The sequence below is a fragment of the Phoca vitulina genome, unplaced genomic scaffold (assembly GCF_004348235.1).
Source record: "Phoca vitulina isolate PV1807 unplaced genomic scaffold, GSC_HSeal_1.0 scaffold30, whole genome shotgun sequence".
Classification (NCBI taxonomy): domain Eukaryota; kingdom Metazoa; phylum Chordata; class Mammalia; order Carnivora; family Phocidae; genus Phoca; species Phoca vitulina.
Window position 1 is genome coordinate 17,802,898 of NW_022589733.1, and position 27,190 is coordinate 17,830,087.

The 27,190-nt window shown below is 53.8% G+C and overlaps 4 protein-coding genes across 8 annotated transcripts in view; 2 read left to right on the plus strand and 2 right to left on the minus strand.

Moving 5' to 3' along the window:
* CUNH16orf70 (chromosome unknown C16orf70 homolog) overlaps positions 1-14,068 on the plus strand; it is a 30,220-nt gene extending 16,152 nt beyond the window's left edge. For all 4 annotated transcript variants that reach the window (XM_032424255.1, XM_032424254.1, XM_032424256.1 and 1 more), the window contains exons 6-17: positions 2,519-2,598; positions 2,874-2,968; positions 3,548-3,645; positions 3,732-3,844; positions 7,303-7,436; positions 7,908-7,991; positions 9,304-9,386; positions 9,770-9,813; positions 10,265-10,308; positions 10,451-10,509; positions 11,104-11,176; positions 11,914-14,068. In XM_032424255.1, coding sequence (XP_032280146.1) covers positions 2,519-2,598; positions 2,874-2,968; positions 3,548-3,645; positions 3,732-3,844; positions 7,303-7,436; positions 7,908-7,991; positions 9,304-9,386; positions 9,770-9,813; positions 10,265-10,308; positions 10,451-10,509; positions 11,104-11,176; positions 11,914-12,000 — 994 coding nt within the window. In that variant the 3' untranslated portion in view covers positions 12,001-14,068. The remainder of the gene's footprint in view (positions 1-2,518; positions 2,599-2,873; positions 2,969-3,547; positions 3,646-3,731; positions 3,845-7,302; positions 7,437-7,907; positions 7,992-9,303; positions 9,387-9,769; positions 9,814-10,264; positions 10,309-10,450; positions 10,510-11,103; positions 11,177-11,913) is intronic.
* A 24-nt stretch (positions 14,069-14,092) lies between these two features.
* On the minus strand, positions 14,093-15,883 carry B3GNT9 (UDP-GlcNAc:betaGal beta-1,3-N-acetylglucosaminyltransferase 9). The gene is made up of 2 exons (XM_032424258.1): positions 15,804-15,883; positions 14,093-15,432 (listed from the first exon to the last, which is right to left on the minus strand). Exon 2 carries the CDS (start codon positions 15,404-15,406, stop codon positions 14,186-14,188), a length of 1,221 nt encoding a protein of 406 aa, XP_032280149.1. The 5' UTR covers positions 15,407-15,432; positions 15,804-15,883; the 3' UTR covers positions 14,093-14,185.
* Positions 15,884-17,482: 1,599 nt separating this feature from the next.
* On the minus strand, positions 17,483-23,422 carry TRADD (TNFRSF1A associated via death domain). Of its 2 annotated transcripts, none has more exons than XM_032424262.1 (5): positions 23,052-23,133; positions 19,881-20,039; positions 18,745-19,022; positions 18,464-18,662; positions 17,483-18,307 (listed from the first exon to the last, which is right to left on the minus strand). In XM_032424262.1, the coding sequence occupies exons 2-5, from the start codon at positions 20,029-20,031 to the stop codon at positions 17,997-17,999; spliced, it is 939 nt and encodes a 312-aa protein (XP_032280153.1). In that variant the 5' UTR covers positions 20,032-20,039; positions 23,052-23,133; the 3' UTR covers positions 17,483-17,996. The 2 variants fall into 2 exon arrangements, with proteins under 2 accessions (XP_032280153.1, XP_032280152.1); XM_032424261.1 differs by lacking the exon at positions 23,052-23,133 and adding an exon at positions 23,255-23,422 and having other exon boundaries at positions 17,577-18,307.
* On the plus strand, positions 23,197-26,995 carry FBXL8 (F-box and leucine rich repeat protein 8). Its single transcript, XM_032424260.1, has 3 exons — positions 23,197-23,270; positions 24,907-25,103; positions 25,685-26,995. Exons 2-3 carry the CDS (start codon positions 24,952-24,954, stop codon positions 26,658-26,660), a joined length of 1,128 nt encoding a protein of 375 aa, XP_032280151.1. The 5' UTR covers positions 23,197-23,270; positions 24,907-24,951; the 3' UTR covers positions 26,661-26,995.
* The last annotated feature ends 195 nt before the right edge of the window (positions 26,996-27,190 follow it).

Below are 27,190 nucleotides of genomic sequence, written 5' to 3' on the forward strand. Positions count from 1 at the left end.
AGAGAAGCAGACTCCGTGCAGAGCATGGAACCCACCATGGGTTCAAGATCACAACCTGAACCAAAACCAAGAGTTGGACACTCAACCAACTGAGCCACCCAGGCGCCCCCAAAATCTACTTTTTAGAATGAAAATGGGAATAGTCTGTATCCTAAAACAAATATTTGAGCTCCCATTATGGAAAGGCACTGTGCTAGCATCCAGAATACTCCATATAGTAAGCTTCCTTAACAGGCTTCCCTTTCCCTTTGTGAGGGCATGAAAGGGCCCAATTCCTGGGGCTGGCTCAAGCAGCATTTACCGAAAGAGAAGTGGATCAAGCAAATGTGTAATAGCACTGGTCCCTGCAGACTCTTTTTGTCTTTCAGTTTTGTTGGAGCCTTTGTACCTCAAGGTCTGGTTTCTCTTTTCCCTCTTTTTTATTTTTTTTTATTTTTTAAAAGATTTTATTTATTTTTGACAGAGAGAGTGTACAAGCAGGGGAAGCAGCAGGCAGAGGGAGAGGGAGAAGCAGGCTTCCCGCTGAGCAGGGAGCCCAATGTGGGGCTCGATCCCAGGACCCTGGGATCATGACCCAAGCCAAAGGCAGACGCTTAACCATCTGAGCCACCCAGGCACCCCCATCTCTTTTCCCTGTTAAGAGTTAGTGGTAAGTAAAAGCATGGGGTCTGGGGTCAGCCTGCCCTGGGTTCAGCATTCTGTTACCTCTGTGACCTGTGGAGTCATTTAACCTCTCAGAGTTTGTATTCCCATCAGAGAAATGAAGCCAGTAATATGGCTGCTGGGTTAGGAAGAGGACATGAGACACTGCTGGCAAAGCATATAGCACCGTGCCTGGTTAAAAAACAGGTGTTCTGGGGCGCCTGGGTGGCTCGGTCAGTTAAGCATCTGCCTTCGGGTCAGGTCATGATCCCAGGTCCTGGGATGGAGCCCCACATCAGTCTCCTTGCTCCGCGAGGAGCCTGTTTCTCCCTCTGCCTGCCGCTCCCCCTTGCCTGTGCTCTCTCTCTCCATAAGCAAATAAAATAAAAAATCTAAAAACCTACTGCTTAAAAAAAAAAAAAAGAGGTATTCTTGGGCGCCTGGGTGGTGCAGTCGGTTGAGCATCCAACTCTTGGTTTCAGCTCAGGTCGTGGTCTCAGGGTTATGGGATTAAGCACTGAGCATGGAGACTGCTTGAGACTCTCTCTTCCTCTCCCTCTGCCCCCCCCAAATGAGTAAATAAATCTTTAAAAAAAAAAAAAGAGGTGTTCCATGAATTATGCTAATTTAAAAAAATATTCTTAACCTTAAGCATTCTTCTTCTTCTTTTTTTTTTTTTTAAAGATTTTATTTATTTCACAGAGAGAGACATCCAGAGAGGAAACACATGCAGGGGGAGTGGGAGAGGGAGAAGCAGGCTTCCCGCCGAGCAGGGAACCCGATGTGGGGCTCGATCCGAGGACCCTGGGATCATGTCCTGAGCTGAAGGCAGATGCTTAAGGACTAAGCCACCCAGGCGCCCCTTATGCATTCTTCTTAAAGTCATACATGCCATATCTTCATGCTCATCATCTGAAATCACATGCTCCTCTTCATTCCCAAGCCCCTCCCCCTCAGGTGTTTCCCCTTTGCATGGGATCCATCTCTCCCCCCTCCCCCCATTCACCCAGTCTTTGAGTGCTGGCTGTTAAGAAAACAAGCTGCTTGGGGCGCCTGGGTGGCTCAGTTGGTTAAGCATCGGACTCTTGGTTTCGGCTCAGCTCATGATCTCAAGGTCCCGTGTGGGGCTCTGTACTCAGAGTGGAGTCTGCTTCAGATTCTTTATCCCTCTCCCTCTTCCCCTCCCTGCTCGCCCTGTCTCTCTCCAATAAATAATAAAATCTTAAAAAAGAAAGAAAGAAAACAAGCTGCCTTGCTTGGCTATACTGTTCCTTTAAGATGTCTATCCCCTTTTAAGAAAGTTCCTTTTGAAGCCAAACTATTAGTAGGCATCCTAGGAAAACACATTAACACTTTTTATTCCTGTGGCCATTCTTTATTCAAGTCCAAATGCCATGGGGCTGAGACTGAATTTATTTCCTTCTAAACTGCCCGATGACCACACATGTCTTGGGAGGCCCTAAGGATCAATTCTGTCTGTCAGCCTCAGGAGACTTGACTTGTTCTGACTTCATTAATTATTCCTCACATAAAAGTTCTTTAATTAAACTTGTGTTTCGGCATACTTGTAAACTCACCTGCCTATGTTTTAAGAATAACTCTTGGGGCGCCTGGGTGGCTCAGATGGCTAAGCGTCTGTCTTCGGCTCAGGTCATGATCACAGGATCCTGGGATCGAGCCCCACATCAGGCTCCTGGCTCAGCGAGGAGCCTGCTTCTCCCTCTGCCTCTCTCCCTGCTCATGCTTTCTCTCTCTCTCTCTCTCTCTGTATCTCTGTGTCTCAAATGAATAAATAAAATCTTTAAAAAAAAAAAAAAAAAGAATAACTCTTCCAGCCACCATCTTCAGTGATTTGAAAAGCATCTTTGTTTTTCAGTGGAGTGCATTTTAACTCTCAGGCCATAGCTCCCACCATTGAGCAGATTGACCAGTCTTTCGGTGCAACCCATCCTGGAGGTAAGCCCAAGTCCATCTGATTCCTTTCATCATCTGTCACAGCCCATAATGATAAACCTAGCAAGTGATCCCATCCCAGCCCCAGCACCCCTGAAGCCAGGTTCCTGTAGAATTTGAGGGTTGATAGTTGGGTGTGAAGGAAAGCTCCTCCCCCTTTGTTTTCAGCCTAGGAGGTCAGTTCAGGAATCAGACACAAGGAAGGTGTTGCCAAGCTGGTCTGTTCACATCTTCTGATGCCATTCAACCATGTCATTTTCTCTTTCCCATTCCCACAGTGTACAACTCCGCTGAGCAGCTCTTCCACCTCAACTTCAGAGGACTGTCTTTCTCTTTTCAGTTAGACTCATGGACTGAGGCTCCCAAGTATGAGGTTAGCCCTTCCCTTCCTATGGTATTTGTCACCCAGTATCCAGGTAATATGGACCCAACAGACAGTGCCACTGGGGACGCTGGATAGGTAGCCTTTCTTTGGTTTCCTCATCTCTCAGGTCTTCAGAGGCCAGGATGGGCACAGTGGGTGGGGTTGATAGCAAGAACAAAGCCCAAGCCGGCATTCCCAGGAATGGGCACTTCCCACTGCAGAGTGAGGTCAGGCTCCCTTTTCAGAGAGAAACTCAGTTGTGCCTTGGTTTAAAATTCCAAATCACTGTGGTTTTTAGCAAATTGTTTCATTCATCCTTAGGTAGCAACATCCTTAGGGTCGTGAAATGATAGATGTTTGTAAAGCTTCCATTTTATTAAAGAAAGCATTCCTGTAATTTCTTCTTGATGAAAGAAAGAAAAACTAAGTAAAATTAAAGATGAACCTCTATGATGGGGGGAGTTGATTGACATGGAGCCGGGTTTGACTGTGTGCTTTGACCTGGCCCAGGGGGCTGGGGAAATGCCAGAGCCTGGCTCCCATGGCCTGCAGTGTGCTCTTAGTAAAACTGTTGTCTTATGTTTGCAGCCCAATTTTGCCCACGGTCTAGCTTCTCTCCAGATACCCCACGGGGCGACTGTGAAACGAATGTACATCTATAGTGGAAACAGCTTACAGGATACAAAGTATGTGTAGGGAGCACAAACTTCACGGTCCCTGGGCTCCCTGGGAGGGAGGGCAAAGCCTCTGCTCATTCTGTGCCTGCCTCCAGGGCTCCCGTGATGCCCCTCAGCTGTTTCCTTGGCAACGTGTATGCTGAGAGTGTGGATGTTCTTCGAGATGGAACTGGACCCTCAGGTTTACGACTTCGGCTACTTGCTGCAGGTCAGTTAACTCGCCTTGGGGTGGTGAATTCTCCATTATATCCATGTTGAGACAATCTAAAATCCCACATGCTTAGAGATAGTTGGTATAAGACAACATGGATATTTATGGTTAAAGCTTTGATTTAAATTTGTGAAGGGACAAGACATAGTTTTATCATTGGCAAATCTTAATAAATGACAGTAGCACTGCTTCCCCTAGGATGTGCATAAGCCTTCTGTGTGCTTATGTAGTTTTGCAGTGCTTCCCAGGCTGTTTACTGGAGATGTGTCTTATGGGCTGCGATATTGGTCTGTTCTCCCCTTTTCCACCTTTTTTTTTTTTTAAAGATTTATTTACCCATTTTAGAGCACACAGCGGGGAGGGCAGAGGGAGTCTCAAGCAGACTCCACGCTGAGCACGGAGCGTGACATGGGGCTCATTCCCACGACCCTGAGATCACGACCTGTGCGGAAACCAAGAGTCGGACGCTCAACCGACTGAGCCACCCAGGTGCCCCATTCCCTTTTCCACCCTTATGCCAAGTTCTCAGTAGGCCGGCAGCAGGGACTTGTTGAATTGTGGTTTGGCCAGACCCTGCTGTGAATTTTGCTGACTAGGAACAAAAAGCTGCTGCCTTCAGGGCGCCTGAGCTGCTCAGTCGTTAAGCGTCTGCCTTTGGCTCGGGTCATGATCCCAGAGTCCTGGGATCGAGCCCTGTATCGGGCTCCCTGCTCTGCGGGAAGCCTGCTTCTCCCTCTCCCACTCCGCCTGCTTGTGTTCCCTCTCTCGCTGTGTCTCTCTCTGTCAAATAAAAAAAAAAAAAAAAAAAGCTGCTGCCTTCAGTGGCTGGTCTCGCCAGGATCCACGCCTTATTTGTGATTTCCTTGTATGTGACCAGTTTCAGCTACTGTGGACCTTGGGCCATGCTTGGTAGTACAGGCCATGTCTTTGGCCTGGGAGCCAGCATAGGAGCTGTGCCTTTTTTTTTTTTTTTTTTTTTTTTTAATATTTTATTTATTTATTTGACAGACAGAGACACAGAGAGAGAGGGAACACAAGCAGGGGGAGTAGGAGAGGGAGAAGCAGGCCTCCCACTGAGCAGGGAGCCCAATGCGGAGCTCAATCCCAGGACCCTGAGATCATGACCTGAGCCGAAGGCAGATGCTTAACGACTGAGCCACCCAGGGGCCCCAGGAGCTGTGCCTTTATGGAGCTCATAGTCTAGCCAGTGTTTGTTCATAAATTGGGGTCTTATATCAGTTTCTAGGGCACTGGTTCTTACCTATGAAGAGTCTGGTATATAAACCGTGAGCTCACTCCCCTGAACAATGAGATAGTTTACAACCTCCAGGTTAGGAATTTTTTTGAAATGTGGTTTTCTAGCCAAGGAAGAAAACTCTACTTAAAAGAATGTTGCACTTGAGCTATAGTGTTTGAGAGAATTGAGATTGAGAATTGAGATGTAGAAGGTCAAGTGATTTAGGGTCTCTCTTGTCAGGAGGATCACACCTTGAAACAGCAGGGTAGTCAAGGATGATGCGGTTGTCCCAGGTGACAGCAGGAGCAGTCTGTCAGGGGTGGGGGATCTCCTCCAATTGTGACTGCCGTCCTGTACAGCACACTCCCAGTGGTCACATGTCACAGGGTCAGTGGGGGAAACACTTGAAGTCAGGGACGCACCACATTACTGTCCAATCCAGTACCCATTGAGAGTTTCCTTTGGCAAGCAGAAAGGTAGCTTGTGTCAACCAACCCATTTCTCACATGTTTCCTTATGGGGTGTAGCTACTGGGATGCTTTTAAGATAGGAAGTCAGTTCACCTGTCTTGGTCCCCACAATAACTTATAGGAAGATTCACTCCAGGAAATCAGAACCTAAAATAGTCTCCTAAAACTAAGGGTATTTTTCCCTTGGGAGGCTTCAGATAGGGTGAGACAAGAGAGAAGACTCACACGTGAAGCGTGCCTTCCCTGTGGCCCCATCTGGACATTCGCAAGTGTCTGGTACTTGGAGACTTTGGGCATACAGTCCAGCTTGACAGGACTTTTGGTGGGTTCTGTAGGTTACCCAAGCTTGCCTAAGCAGCAAGATTTATAGACAGAGGTTAACGTGGGCTGTGCTTTTCCTGCAACCTAGTTAAACACAACCTTTATTTGCCACTCGGTGTATATGTGCTGTGACTAAAGACTCTTGGGTTAGTTGAAGAACTCAGTACCAATTTATTTCAGATGTTGGATCCCTGAGGTCTTCCCTATATAACAAATGGATTGTTATTCATGAAAGAGCTTTGTCAACTATAAAGCTCTTCGTAGAGTAAGGTGATGGTGATTATCATGTACCAGGAAATGCAGTCTTCCTCAGGTTCTTGCGTGTGTGTGTGTGTGTGTGTGTGTGTGTGTGTGTGTGTGTGCAGGGGAAGTAAAACACTTTGTCTTCCCATCCACAGAGTTGGTGTGTCTGTTGCTATTCCACATCTACTGCTATGTGTGTGTGTTTAACTGGAACTGTTTCCAAAATGTATTAGACAGAGTCAGGGTTTAAAGATTCTTCCCAAAGAAGAAACTTTTGGCAAATTGAATTTTCTTATCCTCCCACTTTTCTGGTTTGTCATTTTTGAGTGTTAGTGGGTCTATCAGTGTTTGTAGAATTAGGGAGTGAGTTAATGGATGTTTCACTCTTGGCTTTTCTATAGAGTGATCTTGAGGTCCAGTCTCTGGTTGGGGGTTACCATTGAGAAGCCCCTCTTAACATAAATTCTTGTATCTTGTCAGGACCTGGAAAGTGGCAAGAGATAATAGCACCTCATTATATACTTCCATAACATCTATGCTGCTGTGTATTGTACCACAGCTGGGTGGGGTCAGATTGGGATCTTCACACCATAAGCTCCAATATGGGCAGAGACTGCACTTGTTTTGCTCAGCATGTTTCTTCAATATCTAACAAAGTGTCTAGCCCATGGTAGTCAATAAGTAAATATTTGGTGAGTGAATGAATGAAGTTTTCAGAGCTCCACATCACTTTTGTGGGATTGAATGAGTCTCTGCAATTTTTTTTTTTTTCCTTTTCAGTTTTTTTGTTTGTTTGTTTGTTTTAAGTTTTTTTAGAGAGGGAGATAGGGGAGAGCGGCAGAGGAAGAGGGAAAAAGAGAATCTTAAGCAGGCTCCACGCCCAGCATGAGCCCAACTCGGGGCTCAATCTCACCACCCTGAGATCATGACTTGAGCCAAAATCAAGAGTTGGACGCTTAACCGACTGAGGCACCCAGGCGCCCCTCTCTGGGATTATTTCAAGTAGATAGTGATTTCTTGTAGCATCGCAAGCCCTTGTGACCTGGTATTTCTGTTTTTATGCAGTCTTGCTCCTCAGCCAGAGCTAATAATGCAGCGTGCCTCTCTGGGGCCGCCTTGGCCCGACGCTGCAGGATCTCAGGCTCTGGGTGGGAACCTGACCACCTTTCACTTACTCTCTGCAGGTTGTGGACCTGGCCTATTAGCAGATGCCAAGATGCGGGTATTTGAACGTTCAGTGTATTTTGGTGATTCCTGCCAAGATGTTCTTAGCATGCTTGGCTCTCCGCACAAGGTCTTCTATAAGTCAGAAGACAAGGTAGGGGAAATGTGTTTATAAAGTCAAATAGGCAGTCTCCTTTTAAGTAAACTCTGCCCCCAAGGTGGGATTCGAACTCACAATCCTGAGATCAAGAGTCACATGCTCTACCGACTGAGCCAGCCAGGCGTCCTTCTTTTTTATCAATATTAACTTAATATCAAGTAAATATAAATTGTTTATTATTTTTCCATAGAACCTGTTCTGTTAAAACTGATAAAGAATTAAATTGAAAGCTCTTTCCTGATACTGTTGGTCAGATTATCCTGCCTTTTTTTGGGAGACCAGGGCCCAGTCTGTGGTCAGCCAAAGCTGGCTGCATTGTTCAGCACCAGTAGCAGGGACTGTGACACTCTTGCTTACCCAACAGCTTAATCTTATACCCAAAACACAGTTTGTAGACTTTTAGTCAATCTGAGAATTGTATTAAGGAGTTGGGATTTTAATTTGTTGTTATTTTCTTCCCAACAGATGAAAATTCATTCTCCTTCCCCTCATAAACAAGTTCCATCCAAGTGCAATGACTACTTTTTTAACTACTTCACTCTTGGAGTGGTAAGTTGTGATTCCTTAGAGAAATATTTCATTTCTGTGGTGGTGGACCATGCACCTGGGCACACCTTTGTGTCCACATGGAGCTGTAACCATGCCTGGCAGCAGGGAAACTAGCCCCAGCTGGCTTTGCCCAGTGCTCTTGCATTGGTACCCTAAAGTGGGCCTTCCCTAGCACTGAGATTGCTCAGAAACACTGGGTCCCTGGTATGTCTTGGCTTCTTTATTGAGGGCAACATGCTGCTCAGGTGGAGGCCGTGGGAATCATTCCGGGTAACATAGTTTGGGATCTGCCCATTTGTAGAACATAGGAGCCTCTTCTGGAGTCACAAAACAGGGAGACTAAAAAAGGGTCAAAGACAGTGGGAATGAGGGCTCCTGGGTGGCTCAGTTGCTTCAGCGTCTGCCTTCGGCTCAGGTCATGATCCCAGGGTCCTATGATCGAGCCCCATGTCGGGCTCCCTGCTTGGCGGGAAGCCTGCTTCTCTCTCTCTCTGTCAAAAAAAAAAAAAAGACAGTGGAGCCAGGAGTAGTGGGGGAACAGCAGTGGGGTCATAAACTCTTGAGGGTAGGACAGTAGCAGGAGGGAATGGCACTTTGTAAGCAGAACCTCTCTAGTTCAAGGGCCACTGATGATAAGGGACAAGGAAGATGGAACAAATGGACCAACCCTAATAGGACTTATGTAGCTAATGTAGGGTTGGAGTCAGAGGTAACTGAGGTCACAGGCCCAGAAGGCTGGCAGGATGTGAAACTTGGGGAGGGCATGGGGGATAGGAAGAAGTGTTCGGTGGGCAGCATCAAATCCAGGTCTGAGTCCTGGTGAGAGGCTGGACCTTCGGTTCTAGGGGTTGCTGACTCCCATAGAGAGGGCCTAATGGCCAGTCATGGCATTCAGAATAGTTACGTGCCTTGAGCCGCTGGAAATTCAGGTGGTCCCTGAATCTTCTTGGCAGCCTTTAAGCCAAAATCTGTGCTCAGTTAGAGTTTATAATCAGGTGCTTGTTAGGAAAGGTCTCCATGATGTGTTTGAGTTCCCAAGCAGTAGGAGTTGTAGCCCATGCGTCTGCTGGGCCTGCTGCTACAAAGTTTGGAATGAGGGGCCTGCAGATAATTGGGTGCCCCCTTCACTGAAAACGTCCAGTTAAGGCTGCTTGGCCTCAGCTATCCGCTTGACTGTTGTTTGGGAGAAAGCTATTGCCCAGACGCATCCGCCTTGTGGAGTGGCTATCTTTGAGTTGGACATGCCCTTAGAAAGGCCCTTGCCCAGCCTCAGTAACTTTCACTACTTGGACATCCTTGTTTTCTATCCCAGGATATCCTCTTTGATGCAAATACACACAAAGTGAAGAAGTTTGTCCTGCACACCAATTACCCTGGGCATTATAATTTTAACATGTGAGTATACCTGTACCTGCCCCTCCCAAGAACTGAGCTTTGGGTTGAAAATTCCCAGGAAAAGAGAGCCTGTGGCTTTGAATGTTCACTAATTTGTACCTGAATTCTTACAGTTTAGTGGGAAATGAACATTTCCTGAGTGTTTGCTCTGTTCCTGGTACAGTGTCAATACCTTACGTCTCTCCATTTGTACCCATTTTACAAATAGGGAAGTAGGTTCAGAGAGCCTGGTATCTTATCCAGGATGACAGGGTCTTCAGACCCCAGAGCAGGGCTTCGGGGGTGGGTTCATTCTGTGTTTTCCTGGGGTGCGGGGTTGAGATGTGCGCGTGGTCAGGCCTCTCAGGGGGCCCAGCCTTTATCCATCTGGCTTCTCTCTCTAGTTATCACCGCTGTGAGTTCAAGATCCCACTAGCCATAAAGAAAGGTGAGTAGTGAATATCCCCAGAGTAAGAAAAGGGTTTTGAAGTTAGTCTTTCATGATGCAGAGACACAGTGATCCAAACAGAAATGGTAGCAGGAACCTTTGCCCACCTGCTTTGCCCATAGCCTCAGCTCCTCTGGGTTGGGCTCTGTGTTCTGGGGCTGCATTTTTTTTGGCCTGTAGTCTGCTGGAGGCTCTCAAGGTCTTTTCCTATGATCATGGGATTGCTGGTCCATGATGGAGAGTTTCCTACACATGATTATCCAGGTGTTCCCATGTCAGCCCTGTGACTGCTGTCTCTACCCTCTTCCATTCAGCAACTCTGAAATAGCCCATCTGTCCTCCCTCTGTACTCCAACCCCAATGCACAGGGTGGCCAGGTCTGGATTCTGCCTAGGCTAGGGTCACAGGTGGGCTGGACTAGCTACCAACCCACTCTGTGTTCTCTTTTCAGAAAATGCTGATGGTCAGACAGAAACATGCACAACCTACAGCAAGGTGAGCTATTTTCCCACCTCATGTAGCCCCAAAATGAGGTGGGTGTGAGCCTGCCAACAGTCTGGGGCCCATGTCTTCTGGGCCAGCCATTGGTCACGATCAGGTCCCTGCTAACCCCTTGCCGCCCCCATCCCTTTTGCAGTGGGACAACATCCAGGATCTCCTGGGCCACCCTGTGGAGAAGCCTGTTGTCCTGCATAGGTGAGTGGGAGGTTGCTATCTCCAACCACCCCATCCTGCTGCTCACAGCCCAGAAGACTTAGGGAAGCCTAGCTGTGCCTATGGCTTAGAAATGACAGAAGTTTCTGTTGTTGCCACAAATATACTTCTCGTCCCCCACCCTGCACATTACCACTGGGCCAGCTATTCTGCATGTTTACCTGCACCAGAGAGGTTCCCCCTTGGGGATAGCTCCCCTCTCCAGGTAGGGGGGCCTTTCACCCCTAGTTATTCAGAAAAAGAAGCACTTTTCACTGTCCTGGGCTCTTTTTTTCCCATTAAAGTTGCCACATGCTGTAGTCTACAGCTTCCTACCCAGTTGCCATGCTGCCTGAGGCTCCTCCCTCCTAACTTGCCACTCCAATCTAACTGTGTAATAACTTCCTGTGCCTCATTGGGCTGTGTAGGATTCAGAGGTTGAATGATACCTGTCACTACCTCTGGTACTTCAAGGGCCTGTGTTGGAAACAGCCATGAGAGACCACTGGCCAGTAGCCCCCATCCCAAAAGGGACTGGATGCCCTGCCTGGCCTCGGCTTCTGTCTACACCTCTAATTCTGGCTTCCCTGGCCTCAGGTCCTCCTCCCCAAATAACACCAACCCATTTGGCTCTACATTCTGCTTTGGTCTTCAGCGGATGATCTTTGAGGTAAGCCCTGGGGGTTGAGGGGCCGGTGGCCATGGCAGGGACAGGCAAGTGATGGAGGAAGGTTGGGGAGGGCCTAACAGCCCTGCTCGGTGAGTTAATCCTTCCCCAGTAGCCCTGTCTGCTAAGAATCTGACCTGCCCGCATTGAACAGTAAGAGTACAGAAACTATGTTGGGGAAATTCTAGGTCATGGAGGCTAAAGCAGTAGACTTATCCAACAAGATGAGAAGTAACGGGGAGCCCACATATGTGAAAACGTAAATATGGTAGGAAAGGAAACCCCAGGGAGCAAATGGGGCTCAGCATGGGAGTGTTGGGGATCTTTGAATGCCATATGAAAGAATGTGCTATGGGTGAGTGGCTATAGAGGCCCCACTGGCTTGGGAGAAGAATGGGCTGTCCCTCTTCTCCCTTTTGGATGCTACACCTTCACTAGGCCCCTAGCAGTTCCAGAAGGACTGGATAAATAGGTATAGTGAAGTTTATCCCATGAAGAGCAGGCAGTTGCTGGGCCAGGATGACTCCTAGCATGAGTTGGGGGATGTTGAGGGATCAGCCCAGCCCTGTGTGCAGGTGTGTTGCACACACAACATCCATCCTTTGTGCACAGGAGCTGCCCCAAATCCCTTGTCTGCAGTCACAGCCCTAGTACTGGTGGTTTTTATGGATCTGATTGCCTACCATGCCTGCATCCCTTCTACTCCTCCCCTTTGATTCATTGTCCGCTTCTCACACCAGGTCATGCAGAATAACCATATTGCCTCGGTGACCCTGTATGGCCCCCCCAGGCCTGGTACCCACCTGAGAACAGCGGAGCTCCCCTAAGGACATCACCACCCATGCCCCTCTGCCCCGTGGAGCTGTGCATTGCATCCTATTCAGCGGGCCTCCATGTGCCACCCTGTGGGTTTTCTTGGACACCTTGCCAGTGTTGAAAGGCTGTTGTGATGTTCTGAGGTGGGGCTCAGACTGGGTGCTCTGCCATGGGGTGAGAGGCCCAAATATTCCTCTGTCCGTCCTCAGCCTGCTGGTGCCAACAGAGGACACAGACTGCAAAGAGAAGCACAAACTCTGAGCCTTGATACCTGGACCCAGGCGACCTCAACTAACACATATGGAGGCAGAGTTCTGTCTCTCCTGTTCCACACGCATTGGGAAAAGTTGGGACTCTTTCTGTGGCTGAGGACACAGGCACCCGGGACGAGGACGACGTCCTGCCTTTGGCCCATCATTGCCACGTGACCCTTAAGGCAAGCAGGTAGCATGTCCATAGTACTTGGTTGCGACTTTTGCACTACATCCACTTTAGTTACTTGATGAGCTGGCTGTGGCCAAGGTGGCCCACCTGCCTTTCCCTGTTCCTTCTTTGCACGCGCTCCCTACCAGGCCCAGTAGGCACGCCCAACTCATTGAAACACAGCTTTTTACCATCCAGGTATGTGCCCAGGCCTGGTTCGTACCCCTCTTGGAGCCAGCCTTCAAGGTCACCTGTGCCCCTGCTCTGCCCCAACCTGGCTGGCAGGCTGCATGTTTCCATCCTGTTTGCCTCTTTTATTTAATGCCAAAGTTTTAGCCAAAGACATCTTCCTCCTTTTATTGTTTCAGCATTCTGTTCTGCACTGTGGGCTGGCTCTCTTGCCCCAACCCTGGGCAATGTCCCCTGGCCAGGCCCATTCATGGCTCAAGGCCTCTGGGGGCTCAAGGAAGGCTGGGCTGCTCAGTCTTTTCATGGGTCTTGCTAAGGAAAGTAGCATATGTGCTTTAAAAATAATCCTTTTGAAAAGAATTGAGAAGAGAAATGTATAATTTTATCCCATTTTTAATATTTTGGTCTAGCAACTTGTGATACATAGATGACAATTTTGTGAGTTTTTCAAATGTGTGTACAGATTTTTGTAAATATGACTCTTTTGTAATTAACTCATGTACAGCCTCATCCTGTAGAGTTTAACAATGAATGTGCAGGGGACCTGCCTTAGGCTTCTAGGTGGTTCCTGGGCTTATAGCCAGGCTTATGTGGCGTTCCCATAATTTTGTGACTGACTGGTGTCTTCCCATTTGGACTGTGGCCTGGCCAGAGACCCCCACACACACATCCCCCTGTAGGGGCAGCCAGGACTATCCCCACGTTCTTCATGCCCTGCCCATACCCCTCCAATAAAGACCTATGCCCTCAGCAGCTGCTCACCATGTGCTGTTGCTGGGATGTTTGTACTAAAATAAGCATGGAGGTGTTGATTTTTAAGAAAGTGGGTGAAAGATATGGGAAATTTTATAGTGGAGTCATCTTAGGTTCCTTGGCTCTTCTGAGTGGGGCAGCACAGCCTCTAGTAGGAGACTGGCATTGTTGTGTGTGTGTAAATTCTTATGTGGTGAGGAAAGACTCTAGGTAAGACCATGCACTTGTTTGTCCCTGTGTGCGTCCATCCCTGGTGTTGCAGCCAGACCAGGGCCCAGGAGGGGTTGGCTTTGGGAAGGGAGACCTCAGAAGATCTAAAGATCAGTACAGGGCTGAAAATCCAATTTGGATGGGCAGGTGGGAAGCAAAATGCCTACCTTCAGATTGAGTTGTAACAAAATGCCTGCCAGTTCCAGGACCCCACACCTCCTCCAGCCTTGAGAGAGACCTGCATTTGCATCAGTCTAGGACTTGCAAATCAAGGAGTATGGTCAGATTCCATGAGCCTCTGCGACCACCCATCCCCAACCCCCAAAAACCTACTTGGTAGTAGGAGGGCCAAACATGTCCACCTGTCTGGCAGAGCCTGGTGCTCTAAGGCCTCAGCCCTGGCTGTCTCAAAGGGCTACCATTCAAGTGGTTCTAGATCAGCTCCGAATAAGGTAGGCCAGCAGGAGCCAAGTTCAGTCTTAATTCCCTGGGGACCTGTGGAGGCAGACTTCTGGTGATATGGGCTAGATTTTTGAAATCTTCCGCCTCTGGGAAAGAACTACATACACGGCGATAATCATCTTGGGTCTGAGTGAGGGGAGCTTGGGGCCATGAAGGTGGCTAGGGGCCCCACTGGAAAGAGCCAGCAGCGACAGGCCACGGACGGGCACAGGCTAGCCCTTGGGGTCCATTCAGGAGGCGCCACATGAGCCAGATGTCGGCGGCCGAGAGCCCGTGTACTACAACCAGCTCCCGGTAAAAGCAGGGGTCAAAGGTGCGCAGGTGCGGCGCCGCTGACGGCCGGGGGATGCCAAAGGTGCGGAAAGCAGGGTGGGGCTCGGGTGTGAGCCGAAGGCGCTGTAGACACATGCCCAGAAAGACGTCGTCAATGGGGAAAAGCTCAACTTGCGCGCAGGCGCCGGCCAGGCGACGCAGCGTGACCCCCGAAAGCACAAAGCCACCACCACCTGCATAGGCCGGGTAGGCGGGCAGGCCGTACACCGCCTCAGGGATGTAGTATTTACTGGTCCGCGCACGGATTGGCCGAGCCTGCACGATCACATCGCCCGCAAGCAGGTCCTGCGCCGGGTCCCGCGGCGCCAGGAACTCCAGCAGGTTCCCCACGTGCACGAACACGTCTGCATCGCCCTTAAAAACGAAGCGCACGTCGGGGCAGTAGGCCGAGGCCCAGGCGAGAAAGTGGATCTCCTTGAGCGTTAGGTTGAAGAAAGTGTCGTCGAAAGCCCAGAGCAGGATGTCCGCGTACGCGCGGCTCTCAGCACGCAGCAGGGCAGGCCAGTGGGTTCGCGTGCCCTCCCCCTCCGCGTCTGCCCCGTCTGTACCCGCGCCCCTGGGCACGCCCAGCAAGAACACGCGGCGCACGAGCGCCCCCTGCACGCGACCCTCAGCACCCCACGTCTGGCGCACGGCTTGGCGCCGCTCGAAGTCCGCCGCCACTGACTTGACGGCGATGAGCAAGTCGGGCCCACCTTCAGGTGCGCCATCTCCTCGGCACTTGTGCGGCTGATTAATGAGCAGGGGGAAGCGCCGCTGGTCCTTGGAGCGCAGGTAGCGGCCAAAGTCAAAGGGCCCCGTGGGTGTGGGTGGCGCCGGTGTGTCCCCTTCATAGGCCAGCGGGGCCGGGGCCGGGGCTGCGCCTGCATCCGGCGCCTGGAAGACGCGGAGTCCCGGAGTGGGCCCTGGCGCTGCCTTCCCTTGCGTTCGCGGGGCGCTTGTCGTCGGGGCCGCGCCCTCGCGCTGTGCGTAGAGAAGGAGGCCGAGGGCGGCGCCGAGGAGCAGCGTGAGCGACGCGTCGCCGCGAAGGCGCAGCCTCCGCCTCATGTCCGCGTGGCTGGCGCCCGCGCCCCCTGCAGAAAGACTCAGTCAGGGGCTCGCGACGCGGAAGCCATTGGCCGGGAGGAGTTCCCGGCCTCGGTCTCCCCGAGGGGAGGGGGTGGAGGCCAAACGCCGAGGGTCTCCGCTACCGGCCATTCATCCCCCTCCGGCGTTCTCCTGCTCTGGGCCGTGGCACACCCCCACACACTGGGTTGGGTACCCTGAAGAGGCTGGAAGTTTCTCCTAGTAGCCAATCCCCACCCCTCTCAGCGCCGGACGGTTCCCTAAGGCCTGGAGACGCCGAGCTCGGCCCCGTTCCCCGCCCGCCCTTCCCGTGCTGAAGCCGAATCCCTTCTACCCCCTCCCTACCCACCACGTCGGTCCTTGGGATCCCGACACTCACGCTTATCCCTTGGGAGCGGCGCAGCCCCGGACGCCAGGGCCTCCGGGGCTCAGCGCAGGGTCCCAAGGGCAGCCATGGACGGGGCTTGGGCCAAATGCAGCGTTGGCAGGAAGGGGGGGGGGACCGGGGCCGCTGCCACGTGACCCTCCAGCTGTGCGCGCCTGGACATCTGGAGCTCAGCTCCGCCCCGGCGCCGCGGGGAGCGCTGTCTCCTAGTGAAGACTAATCTCTGAGAGGGATCCCCACGGGCAGCTCTCTCTGGGAAGGCCGGAGGCGGTGGGTTCTGGTTTCGGTGTGGGCTCAAACTCCCCAACTCTGCCTTTTGGTCGGGGTAGGAAGAAATATTAGCCTCTCTGGTTAATCTCCGCACCCCCACCTCTCCGGAGTGAGGCAGGGCCTGGGCTGGCAGGAGCCCAGGGCTGGCGGGTCCCAAATCCCCGAGGCTGAGCGTCTTAGGCATCTACTTGGCCACCATCCCAGGCTATCCTTGGAAGCGCCTCTCCTCAGCTCACCAGCAACCCAGGTTCAACCAGGCAGGACCTATAATCATAAATGGCCGGGGACATATGGCTGCCTCCTTACTCCTGGTTCTGCCATGCCTCCCTCCCACCCCAGCAAACACACACGGACCCACAAGTTTCAATTCTCACAACTCTGGTAGCAGTTCTCATTGCTCATGCAGATGGGGACACTGCCCCTTAGGGAGTTAAGTGACTTGCCCAGCATCATACAGGCAGAAATGCAGAGCATTGCCCTAGGTCTTCTGGAATTCAGTCTGGGACTCTTTGCTCTGTCCTCCTTTGACCCTCTCCGCATCTATCCACTAGGATACAGGACAGGGGCCAACCCTCTCTGCTTTAACTTCACAGGGGAGCACTTCAGTCTGTCTCCCCAGAGGTACCTCTGGGCCCCCTGGGCCCTAGTACCCCACACCAGCATAGTCCAGCATAGCCTCCTACAGGCAGAAATAACCAAGCCTGTGTCACTGCAGGCCAGATTGGACTGGCAGGGATGATTCAGCTGGAGGGATTCCTGAAGTTGGCCAGTGAGTAAAGGGTTTGATCTGGGATCCCAGTGGGCAGAGAGTTGTTCTGGAGATTGAGGGCCCCCTCGATTAAGCAGGCAGCCCCGCCCTCCATCGGACTGAAAAAGGCAGAAACTCTGAGGTCCTCCTGCACTCTCACTCCTCATCCAGTGTCACTAGGCCTGTTACCTTTCATCCTAAACAGTTCGCAGTGTTCATCCCTTCCCTCCATCTCTGCTGCCACTGCCCTAGCCTGGGCCTCCACCCCTACCCTCCCTCCCTCCACCTCTCCCTCTTCTTCTCCCTCCTCACCAGCCTCCCCACCTTAACTCCCCAAACTCTCTAAATGCTTCTCACTGGCCTCAGTGTAAAACCCAAAATCTGTAAAATGGCTTACCAGACCCTGAGCTATCTGCCTCCCACACTCACCAAAAGCTCTCTTTGCAAACCCACCCACTACCCCTAGATCCAGCCACTCCAAATTTTCTGTTCTTCTAACATCCTCTGTTCTTCTAACTTTCCTCAAGACCTCACCCAAGACTGGCTATGTCCAGAATGTTGCCATTCCCTCAACCCGCCACCCTCATATCTCTCCCTGGAAGCCTAACCTGGGTTAGGCCCCTGCTCAGAGCACCCACAACTTTTTGTATTTTTCACATACATAAAAAAAAAAAACGGGTAATATTTTATTGCTGTTGCTTAAAATCTGCAGTCCAACACTGAGTATGAACTGGGGGCAGGCAGGTTTCGTGTATCTTGTTCACCACAGTATTTGCAGCACCCAGGATGATGGCTAGGACACAGCAAGTGCTTAACGAGTTAGTTGTTCAATGAGTGAAGAGGTAAGGGCTGGCCAGAAGCCCCTCATTTGGGGTAGGCAGACCGCTGGAGCAGGTCACCCATGCACTTTGTCCATATCACAGTATCTGGGGCCAAATCCCCAATGGCACCCAAACAGGAATGGTGGGTGCTTGCCCAACTCCTGGAGAAAGCCGTCAACACTACCCAGCAGCTCCAACAGCTGGGCTAAGTGGGGTTATCAGTGTGGTCTCAGAGTCCCGTGGATGGACAGGAGCTCCGCAATAGCAGCAGAAGGGACCCTAGGGTCATCCGGGTGCTCCAAACGCTGCTGGGCAACTGGCCGATCCCCCCTTTTTCTGGTACTCAGGTTAGGCCGGACTGCCATCGGAATTCGCGAGGCCCAGCAAGTCCTCTGCCAGGCTGGTGAGCTCGTTCTCCTCAAGGGCCTCTACCAGGCGCTGCAGCGTGGCGCGGCGGCCCTCGGCCTGCACAAAGCGCCGCAGCAGCTGGAAGGCCTGCTCGTACAGCCCTTCGCGCTCATACTCATAGGCCAGTGAGTCGAGCGCCGGGTCCCGCAGCGCACGACAGCCTCGCTGTAGGGAGCGCCCCACTTTGCGCCATTTGAGACCCACTGAGCGCGCGAACGTCTGTTGGTCCTGCAAACTCAGCGGCCGGTTCACTGCGGGGGGGGGGGGGGAGTGGGAAGCAGAGTGAGCTCGGGGAGACCAAGACCCGTACCCCTCCATTCCCGCCCGGCGACTACCCGGCCCAGACCCTGCTCCTCCCCAAACTCCATCTTCCCGAGGACCCCGCCTCGCCTCTGCGTGCGCCTCACCTATGGGCTGACCCTGGAACAGAAAAGTCTGGCCAGACGGCGGCGGCGGTGGTGGCTTCTCCTCTGAGAGAGAGGTGGCCAGGGACTGCGAGGGCGCTGGAACGACCTCCATGTCGCCACCCTGGCTCCCCGAGCCACATGTCAGATTCCGGAGTGCGTCCTCCAACTCAGAGAGTTCCTCGTCCCGGAGCCGGTCAGGCTAGGGAGGGGAGTGCGGCGTCGGTGGGCGTCTTAGCCGCGGATCCCCGCCCCACCCCAACCCGGCCCCAGCCCAGCCGCACCTTCTGGGCGAAGATGCAACTCAAACAGCGCTCCTCATCCGTCAGCAAGGTGTCCAGCCGCTCCGCGCCGGCGCGCAGCTCCAGTTGCAGCGGCACCGAGGGCAGGGCGAGAGCCGCCCCCAAGCACCCCTGCAGCGCGGCGCGCAGCGACCCCTCGCGGTAAGCGCGGAGAAAGCGGCTGCAGGGCTGGCGCCCGCAGAAACGTAACTGCACTATCAGCTGCGGCTCGCTGCGGTGGATCTTGAGCATCTGCAGCACGTCCGGGCTCCCGCCACTCTCTGAGGAGGCGGACAGTCAGGCGACAGGCGGTCCCCATGCGGGGCCGTTCTCCAAGCGGCCATAGTGGAGTGAAGCCCACGCAGACTCCCTCCCTGACCCTAGCTCCCAGCTGGGAAACAAAATTGGGATGCACACAGCAACAATCCAAAATGAAGGCCAGAACCTACCACAGGGAGCACCCTAAGACGGAGTGGATGCCACCCCAGCCCCATCCTTGAAGCCCCAAATGAGGGTAGGTAAAAGGGACGTGGCGAGAGGCTTTGCAGCACAGAGAGGGGCGTGTGCCCAGGGCAGCCAAGCCGTCTGGGTAGGCGGCCCGCGGGGCAGTGGAGGAACAAGAGGTCTCAGGTCTTCGGCCTCTACCAACTGTGGCTCCTGCTGCCCAGGAAGGAGGCGGATCCCCCAACACGTTTCAGCTTCCTGTGGCCTCTGCCCTGAGATAGGAAAGGGGGCCCCCCCCCGAAAGGTAGGTACTGGGGAGGGGTCTTAGGCAAGGAGTGCTGCAGTGAGAGAGGAAAAGAGAGAAAGGCGTGATTAGTAGAAAGCAGTGAGCTGGCTGGTCTGGGGGCGGGCATCAAGCGGAGGTGGGGGCGTTAGTGTATATATAGGTAGATCATACACAGACACGGGGACACACGTCTACACCCAAGGGCACACATGCGTAAACAGAGAAGACAGAGCCTATGAAACCAGACATCCTTCTCCTCTCCTCCCCCCTCGCCGTCAAATCTTTTCTACAACCTGCTGGTTAAGCGCAGGCCCACAGAGTTGAGGAGGTGGGGCCTCAGCCCCTGGTCCCGCCCACAAAAGGCCCAAGCTCCCCCCCTTCCTCTCCAAGTACCCGCCCACCCACACACCTGTCAGTGCATTCCGCAGAGCCCTGTACACCGGAACCTTCTGCTGGGCGTGAGCATAGGCATCAGATAGGACCACCTTGTCCAGCGAGGACTCCACAAACAGGTATGCGCTGCCCACCCACTCGTCGAGCCCATTTGGCCCAGTCGCCATCTTGCCTCCTGGAGACGCAGATAGGCATCCAGATAACCCCCAACCCAGCCCTGGAGACAACAGTCCAGTCCTGCGTGGCTCAGCTGTCCCCACCCAGCTGGCACACTTGTGAGGGGAAGTTCATCATCTTACAGGCAGCCCCCTGTGCTTCTGAATCTGCACAGCCCAGCCCAGCCCAGCTCAGCCCAGACTTGCAGTGAGGACTGTCCCTCCACTATCTTCTCTGAGAAAGCCCAGGGTCACAGTGGCAGAAAAAGGGAGGTACTATCCTGCAGTGGTGGCAGAGAAGTTCTGCCCCCTCTTCGGGCCAGGATGTCTCTCTTTCAAAGCTGACAGGAGACATCCTTATCCTGGATGGTGCCCATTCCCCACAGCCAACGGAACCCATATCCTGGTATGCCTTCAGCTTAAACTTGAGCTTCCACGATCCCTTTGGGACAACAGCCCCCATTAGGTTTTCTCACCTGCATTCCTATTATATACCTCCTGGCTTCATTGCAAAGACAACTGTAGTTTTCACCTGCCCAGGTTCCCTCTCCCACTCCTGACTGACCTTTGGGGTCTTCCCTCTTCTCAATCCATGTGCCTGTTAGGAGCGCTAACTCCACTCCCTAATTCCAGGTGTGCGCAAGTGAAATAGGCCTGGCCAAACCTGCATATTCCACTCCCCTTTCTAAAGTGATTAGTTCAGAGTTGGGCATAAGATTTAGGTTGGACCAATCAGAATCAGCCTGCAACTGTGGCTGGACCAATAAGAGAGACCCACTAGTTTCCCTTCCCATGGGACTGAGCTGGAAGAAAGGATAGGACTCCTCAGCCGCTGCCTAGAAAGAGCCTGGCTGAGAATAAAACTGACACAGAAGGATACAGAGCCAAGAGATGAGGAGGTGTATGCCTAACCATACTATGGCCCGGGCTCTAGCTGCACCCTGAACTTTCCAGTTATGTGAGTTAAATCATTCCTTTTTGTTCTAAAGTCCTTGGAGCTGTGCTCTTGTCTTATGCCACTCAAATTGTTCTATTACAGATTTCCTCCCTGTGCAGAGGCAGGGCCCCTTGGTGCTCGTATCTCCTCCATCTATCTTCTGACAAAATCCTAGCCCTAGACCAGGGGTCGGGGGGAGGGCAAAATTCCCAGCCAGGACACCACTTCATTGACCCTCCTCAGTTTAATTGCCTCCCAGTTACTGCCCCATGAGGCTGCAGATGGAGAACTGCCCTGCCTCTTCCTCCCCACCTCACCTGAGGCAACATCCCATCCTTGTCCTAGAAACATTGGCTCAAGACCCCACCTACTGCCCCACCAGTCACTTCTTTATCCCTGATCTCCAGCATTTATATACAGTAGGCTAGGAGGGGCTGCTGAGCCCTAGCTGTGAGCACCCTGGATGTCACTGCTCTGGGCAGAACAGATAGGGTGGCCCCAGCTGGCATCCATTTACTTGAGGGACAGGGAGGGGGGGATTGCTGCCAGAGGGAACCAGGACCACAGCCTTGTACCTTTGTGGGGAAGGAGTAGGGATCCTGAGCTAAAGCAGAGGCTGCATTTCAGATCTGCCCCCACACCCTAACCTGAGAGCCAAAGCTGGAACAGTAACTGGGCAGCGGCCCCCCAGTATCATCCAGACCTGGCAAGAGAAATGGTTTCAGGTGACAGTCCGTCCCACCCTCTGTCTGAGCACAGAGGACATGCCTTTTGAGCGCCCCCCCCCATAACTTTTTGGTAGAAAACATATTAATACTTGTGTATTTACCGAAAGCAGTAGTCTGGAAATTAACAGAAAGCTAGCTAGCATTGTTTACCTCTGCAGAGGGTTGAGGAAGAGAGTGGGGGGAGGGGAGATTTTTATTTTCACTGTATTTAGCAACATTCTACTTTATGTAAAGTTGACATATGTCCTTTGCATTAAAAGGCAACATAAAATTGAAGCAAAAAATAAAACATAAACGGAGTAAGACTCTAGAGGTGATAAGTGGGACCAAGAGCGGTACAAGGCAAGTGAGACAAGTAGGAGCCCAAAGGCAATGGCCCAGAGGGTAGGAGAGTGGGAACCTGTCCTGAAACATTTCCTCTTCCATGTCTTCTTAGCCCCCTGACTTGAGGGTGCTGACCCCATGAATGTGATCGGCCTCAGGGGTGGAAGTGAGGGCAGGACGGGGTCAGAGTCTGCCTATTGGGACTGTCAGGGCGGGCACTGGAATCCTGGAGGAAGAGGGGATGCTCCATCACACTCACTAGTGGACAAACGGGAGAAGTCAAACAGGTCTGCCAGGCTGGAGGTCGAGAGGGTCAGATAACAGGACCGGGACCCTTGGTTCGGGTGGTCCGCTGGGGAACTCCTTCCTACGTGTCCTTCTACAGAAGCCCCTCCTCGGGAAGCCCCGCGCCTCACCCACTGGCAGTCCGCCTCTCTGAGGGTGGGACCCGAATGGGTCCTTCGGGACTCTTGGCTGAGACTGTGAGCGACTAGCGGGTACCGACTCAAGAAAATAGGGCCCTACCACCAGGGGCCAGACAGGCGCCGCGCCCCATTAATACAGCCTAACAGTCCCCGGGCAGCCCCGCCTCCGGCCGGGTGGCCGCCAATGGCCCGCGGCCGTGGCCCCTCTAGGACTGCATCCATCCTGGAGCGCCCCCTACTCAGCTGGCCCGCTCCCGAGCTCTCGAGGGAAGCTCCCCAGACTCCAGTTGTGTCCACCCTCATGCTGGGGTTTCTCATGTTCACCTGGCTGGGGCGGGAACAGGTCTGCTCACAGACACTTTCAGAACCAGCCCCGCCCCGCCCTCCCACCAGCAGGAATCGGACACCCCCTCCAAAGACCTCAGCTGGGACAAGGAACCTGCGAGTGCCAACGTCCGTAGGCTCTCTGTCGCCTCTCACGGAAACAGCCCACCAGGCCGCCGCCACCAACTGGCCCGGGCAGCCGCGGGTGACAACCGCGCCTCGCCCACGCTCCTGAGCCAGGATCCGCCTCTGCTCCCGCCGGCACCGGGAAGCCCACCCACCCTCTGCACTAACCTGGCGGCCTTGGCCCAGCCCGGATTCCCACGCCCGCCGGGCTCCACTGGACTAGGACGCTTCCGGGTGTGCGCGAAGCGCAGGGGCGGTGCCCCAGCCCGAGCAGCCCCGTCAGCCCCGGCGTCCCGCCCCCAATGCTCCCAGCCGTTTCTTCCCGCCCACTGTCCTCCGCCGCCAGTCCCCAGCCCCTGGGCAAAGCCCACCTGGTCCGTTGAGCAGGTAAGACATTGGCGCCCGAGGTTAGACGGCACGAAGAACTGCCCACGGTAAAAGACTTCGGGCGCTTTCGGCTCTTACGAGCCCGGGGGGCCCCAGGGTGAGAGCTGCCCCGCTTTCTCAAGCAGGGAGCGGACGGATCAACAAAGAGGTACCCCTGGACACCAGAATTTTCTATGACGTCTGGGTGGGGAGGGTTTAAGCTCGATGATCTCTGACCTCTCCAACTCCCTGACACTCAGAACGGGGTGCCGGTGGGTCCAAGTTCAAGCCTGGCCCTGGGTATCTGAAGCCCCAGGATATATGAGGCGCAAATTGCAGCAAGGGGCCGTTAGCCTGGAAAATATGGGGAAATAGAAAACTGGCAAGTGGTGTGAAACGTTGTGTAGGAAAACCTTCAAGCACCCTAAAATAAAATGGGCAACTTTGAAGAGGACGCACACTTTCCAATAAAGGCCGCGCTCCGGAATGGGTCTGCAGAATCCCAGCTGAACCGAAACTGCCCAACCTGAGCCTGGACTGATCCAGAGTCAGGACTGAAACTTGAACCCAGGGCTCCTCTGGCCCCAGAACCCGAAGCTTTTCTCCGCTCAGCCGGCCTTTTTTTGGAAGCACCCGGGACGTCTCCCCAGTGAGGTGGAGGAAAGGAAGGAGCCTCCCCTCTCGGAGCAGATTCGGCAGTGCCCCTCCCGCCCCCCTGCTTCCTGATTGGCTGGTGGCCCCCGCCAATTAAAAGTCTTCTCCAGTGCCCCCGCCCTATTAACCCAGTCGTCACTCTCTAGTCACTGGCTTGGCTGGGATGCGGGCTCTCAACTCGGGACCTGTGAAGTCAACTGGCACTTGTTGAAATTCAGATTCCTGGGCCCGACTTTTTCCGGAGAGCCTGATTTAGTAGGTGGGGCGGTAGAATCTGTATTGTGAACAAGTGTCCGGGTGATTCTGATACCCCCCGCCGTCTGAGAAACCCTCATTTCAATGGCCCTTGAGGCGAGGCTTGGGTCCAGTCCTAACCTGGAACTCAGAGTAGAAGTTGGGAAGAAAGCAGTTCTAGAAGATGTCTGGAAGACTAGTCTGGGTGGTCCTGGTGGCTCTGAGTGTATAGGAAGGCAGGAAGCTCTCTGAGCTGGGGGGTGGGGGGAGGAAGGGAGTACAGGATTGTCCCAAGTCATGGCAGGTGCAGCCGCCCTCCACCTTCCCCAGGGAAAACTTTAGTGGCTAGGAGAAAGATCCGATAGCATTTTCCAAATCCGGATATTCGGCTTTATCAACCTCGCACACAGGTCGTGGGTTGCATTCCTTCTAGTATATCATAAAATGCAGATTTGTTCAACAAGTGAGAACGTAGTGTAAAGGAGAATCAGAAATCTTTCAGCAACTAGGGCCGATCATGGGTCTGAGACCTGTGCAGTAAGTGGAACAGGGCCTCATGCTTGGTTTAATAATTTGCTTAAATGTTTTGCTGTCACGGTCTTGAAATTATTAATAATATTTTCAGCAAAGAGTCCCACATTTTCATTTTGCACTGGGCTCTGCAAATTTTGTAGCAAGTTCTGGGCCACAAGCCTTTCCACATATAGGCCCCGGTGGTCCCGTCAACATTTTGGCTTTCTGGAACCCAGAGACGCCCCTCTCTCTCCAGACAAGAGCTTCTGGAAGCGGCAGAGCTCCCACCCCGCGCAGGGCCATGGCCGAGCCCGGAGAGCAACTGCCAGAGGAGGTGCTGGTGCTCATCTTTCGCCACCTGCCCCTGCGGGACCGTGTTGCCGCCGCCAGGGTCTGCAGAGCCTGGGCTGTTGCTGCCGCGTGCAGCGTCGTGTGGCGCGACACGACCATCAGGTGAGCGGGCTCCTCACTCTCCTGACGCCCTCCCACCTTCTCCCTTTCTCCATGGAATCGGGGGTTGGATTTAAAAGCATAATCATTACTGACATTTATTGATCGCCTACTATGTACCAACCGGTGTTCTAAGTACCTTACATATATTAATTTAATCCTCACGAAAACCTTATGTGGTAGATAGGTAGAATTATCTCACAGATAGGAAATTGAGGCAGAGAGATTTAATTAGTTCCTACAGGTCACTCAGCTAAGTAGTGGCAGAGGCAGAATGGGAACCTGACAGTCTAGAGGCCACGCCCCGCCTCCTTAGAGACCTCTGAGAAAGCTCAGTTCCTAAAATATCATTGGCTCTCCCTGCCAGGGCTTCAGCTCGAGGCAGACGCATCGTTCGTCTTCCAAAGGGATAGGGTGGGAGTTCCCTCCTAGTATCAGCGGCTATTTGGGGGCAACCTGGCATGATCAGGACTGGGAGGTATATGTGTAGGGTGTCAGGAAGTGGCTATGGTAGCTGTACTCTAGGCTAAGGGATGGGCAGAGGCTTCTCGCGGCCAATGCCTTTTCTTCACCGTTCTAACCAGAAGTTGCGACTGTGAGCGAGAAGGCACGCTGCTACCATATCTCACTGCCTGCCTGGACCACGTTCACAACCTACGGCTGGAATTTGAGCCGTCGAGGGAGCCGAGCCGCCGGGCGGCCACTGAGTTGCTGACCGCACTGGCGGGCCGCACCCCGGGGCTTCGAAGCCTGCGCCTGGAGTGCCGCGGAGAAAAGCCGCTCTTCGACGCAGGCCGCGACATCCTGGACGCCGTGCACGCCGTCTGCCGGGCCGCCTGCGCGCTGCGCCACCTCGACCTTCGGCGCTTGCCTTTTACACTGGACGACGCGCTGGTGCTGCAGGCGGCACGCGGCTGCCCCGAGCTCCGCAGCCTTTTCCTGGACAACTGTACGCTGGTGGGCAGCGTGAGGCCCGACTCCGTGCTCGAGCTACTAGAAGCCTGCCCGCGCCTGCGCGCCCTCGGCCTGCACCTAGCCAGCCTGTCGGGCACTGCCCTCCAGGTGCTGGCGGCGCCGGACCGCGCGCCTTTCGCTCTCCTGGCCCTACGGTGCGCGTGCCCCGAGGACGCACGCGCGCCACCCCTGCCAGAGGAAGCCTGGGCCGCGGTGCGCCGCCGCCACCCAGGACTGGCCGTGGAGCTGGAGCTGGAGCCAGCGCTGCCTGCAGAGAGCGTGACGCGCGTCCTGCAGCCTGCCGTGCCGGTGGCTGCGCTACGCCTCAGCCTCTCTGGGGACACGGTAGGCCCGGTGTGCTTTGCAGCGCGCCACTACGCCGCAACCTTGCGCGCGCTCGAGGTGCGCGCCGCTGCCTCAGCTGAGCTGGACGCCGCGCTGGAGTTGCTGGCGGCGCGCTGCGCGGGCCTGCGTGAAGTACACTGCTTCTGCGTGGTACGACCCTCTGTGCTGCACGCCTTCCGCACGCAGTGTCCGCGCCTGCGCAGCTACACGCTCAAACTAACGCGGGAGCCGCATCCCTGGCTGCCCACGCCTGTGGCGTGACGGGGTAGTCGCCTCTCTGGCAGACATGTGGCCTCTAAGCTGCTGGATGCATTTGCCCCGGCGTGCGCCAACGGCTAGCCCGCTCCTTTGGGACTCTGTTGCGTCTTGTGCCTCTGGGAGATTAGGGCCTGTGGGATAGGGATAGTGTCGGGGACCATCCCAGGGAGTCTTGAGTCCACCGGGTGGATCTCCGTAATGGGATCATCCTCCCCCCAACTCCACTCCTCTGCGGACGCTACGCTAGCTCCGCGGCCCTGGCGTGGGAGGGGGGAGAGGGGGGAGGGAGGACACTGGCTCAGGTGGCGAGTCAGGTGTGAGTGTGAAATAAAGAAATCCTGCAGCAACACTGCGTCCTCTGGAAGGCGGGGCGGCTCTGAATGGGGAGGTCGGGGAACCCTCAGAGGCCCAAGGACCCGACGGGGCCGGCGTGGGAGAGATCAGTTGACCGATGCGGCTGCGGAGGTCAGGGGCGGGGCACTCCGCATCCTTGGAATGACAACGCCCCAGAGTTCTGCGGAAGAGTGCCAGCT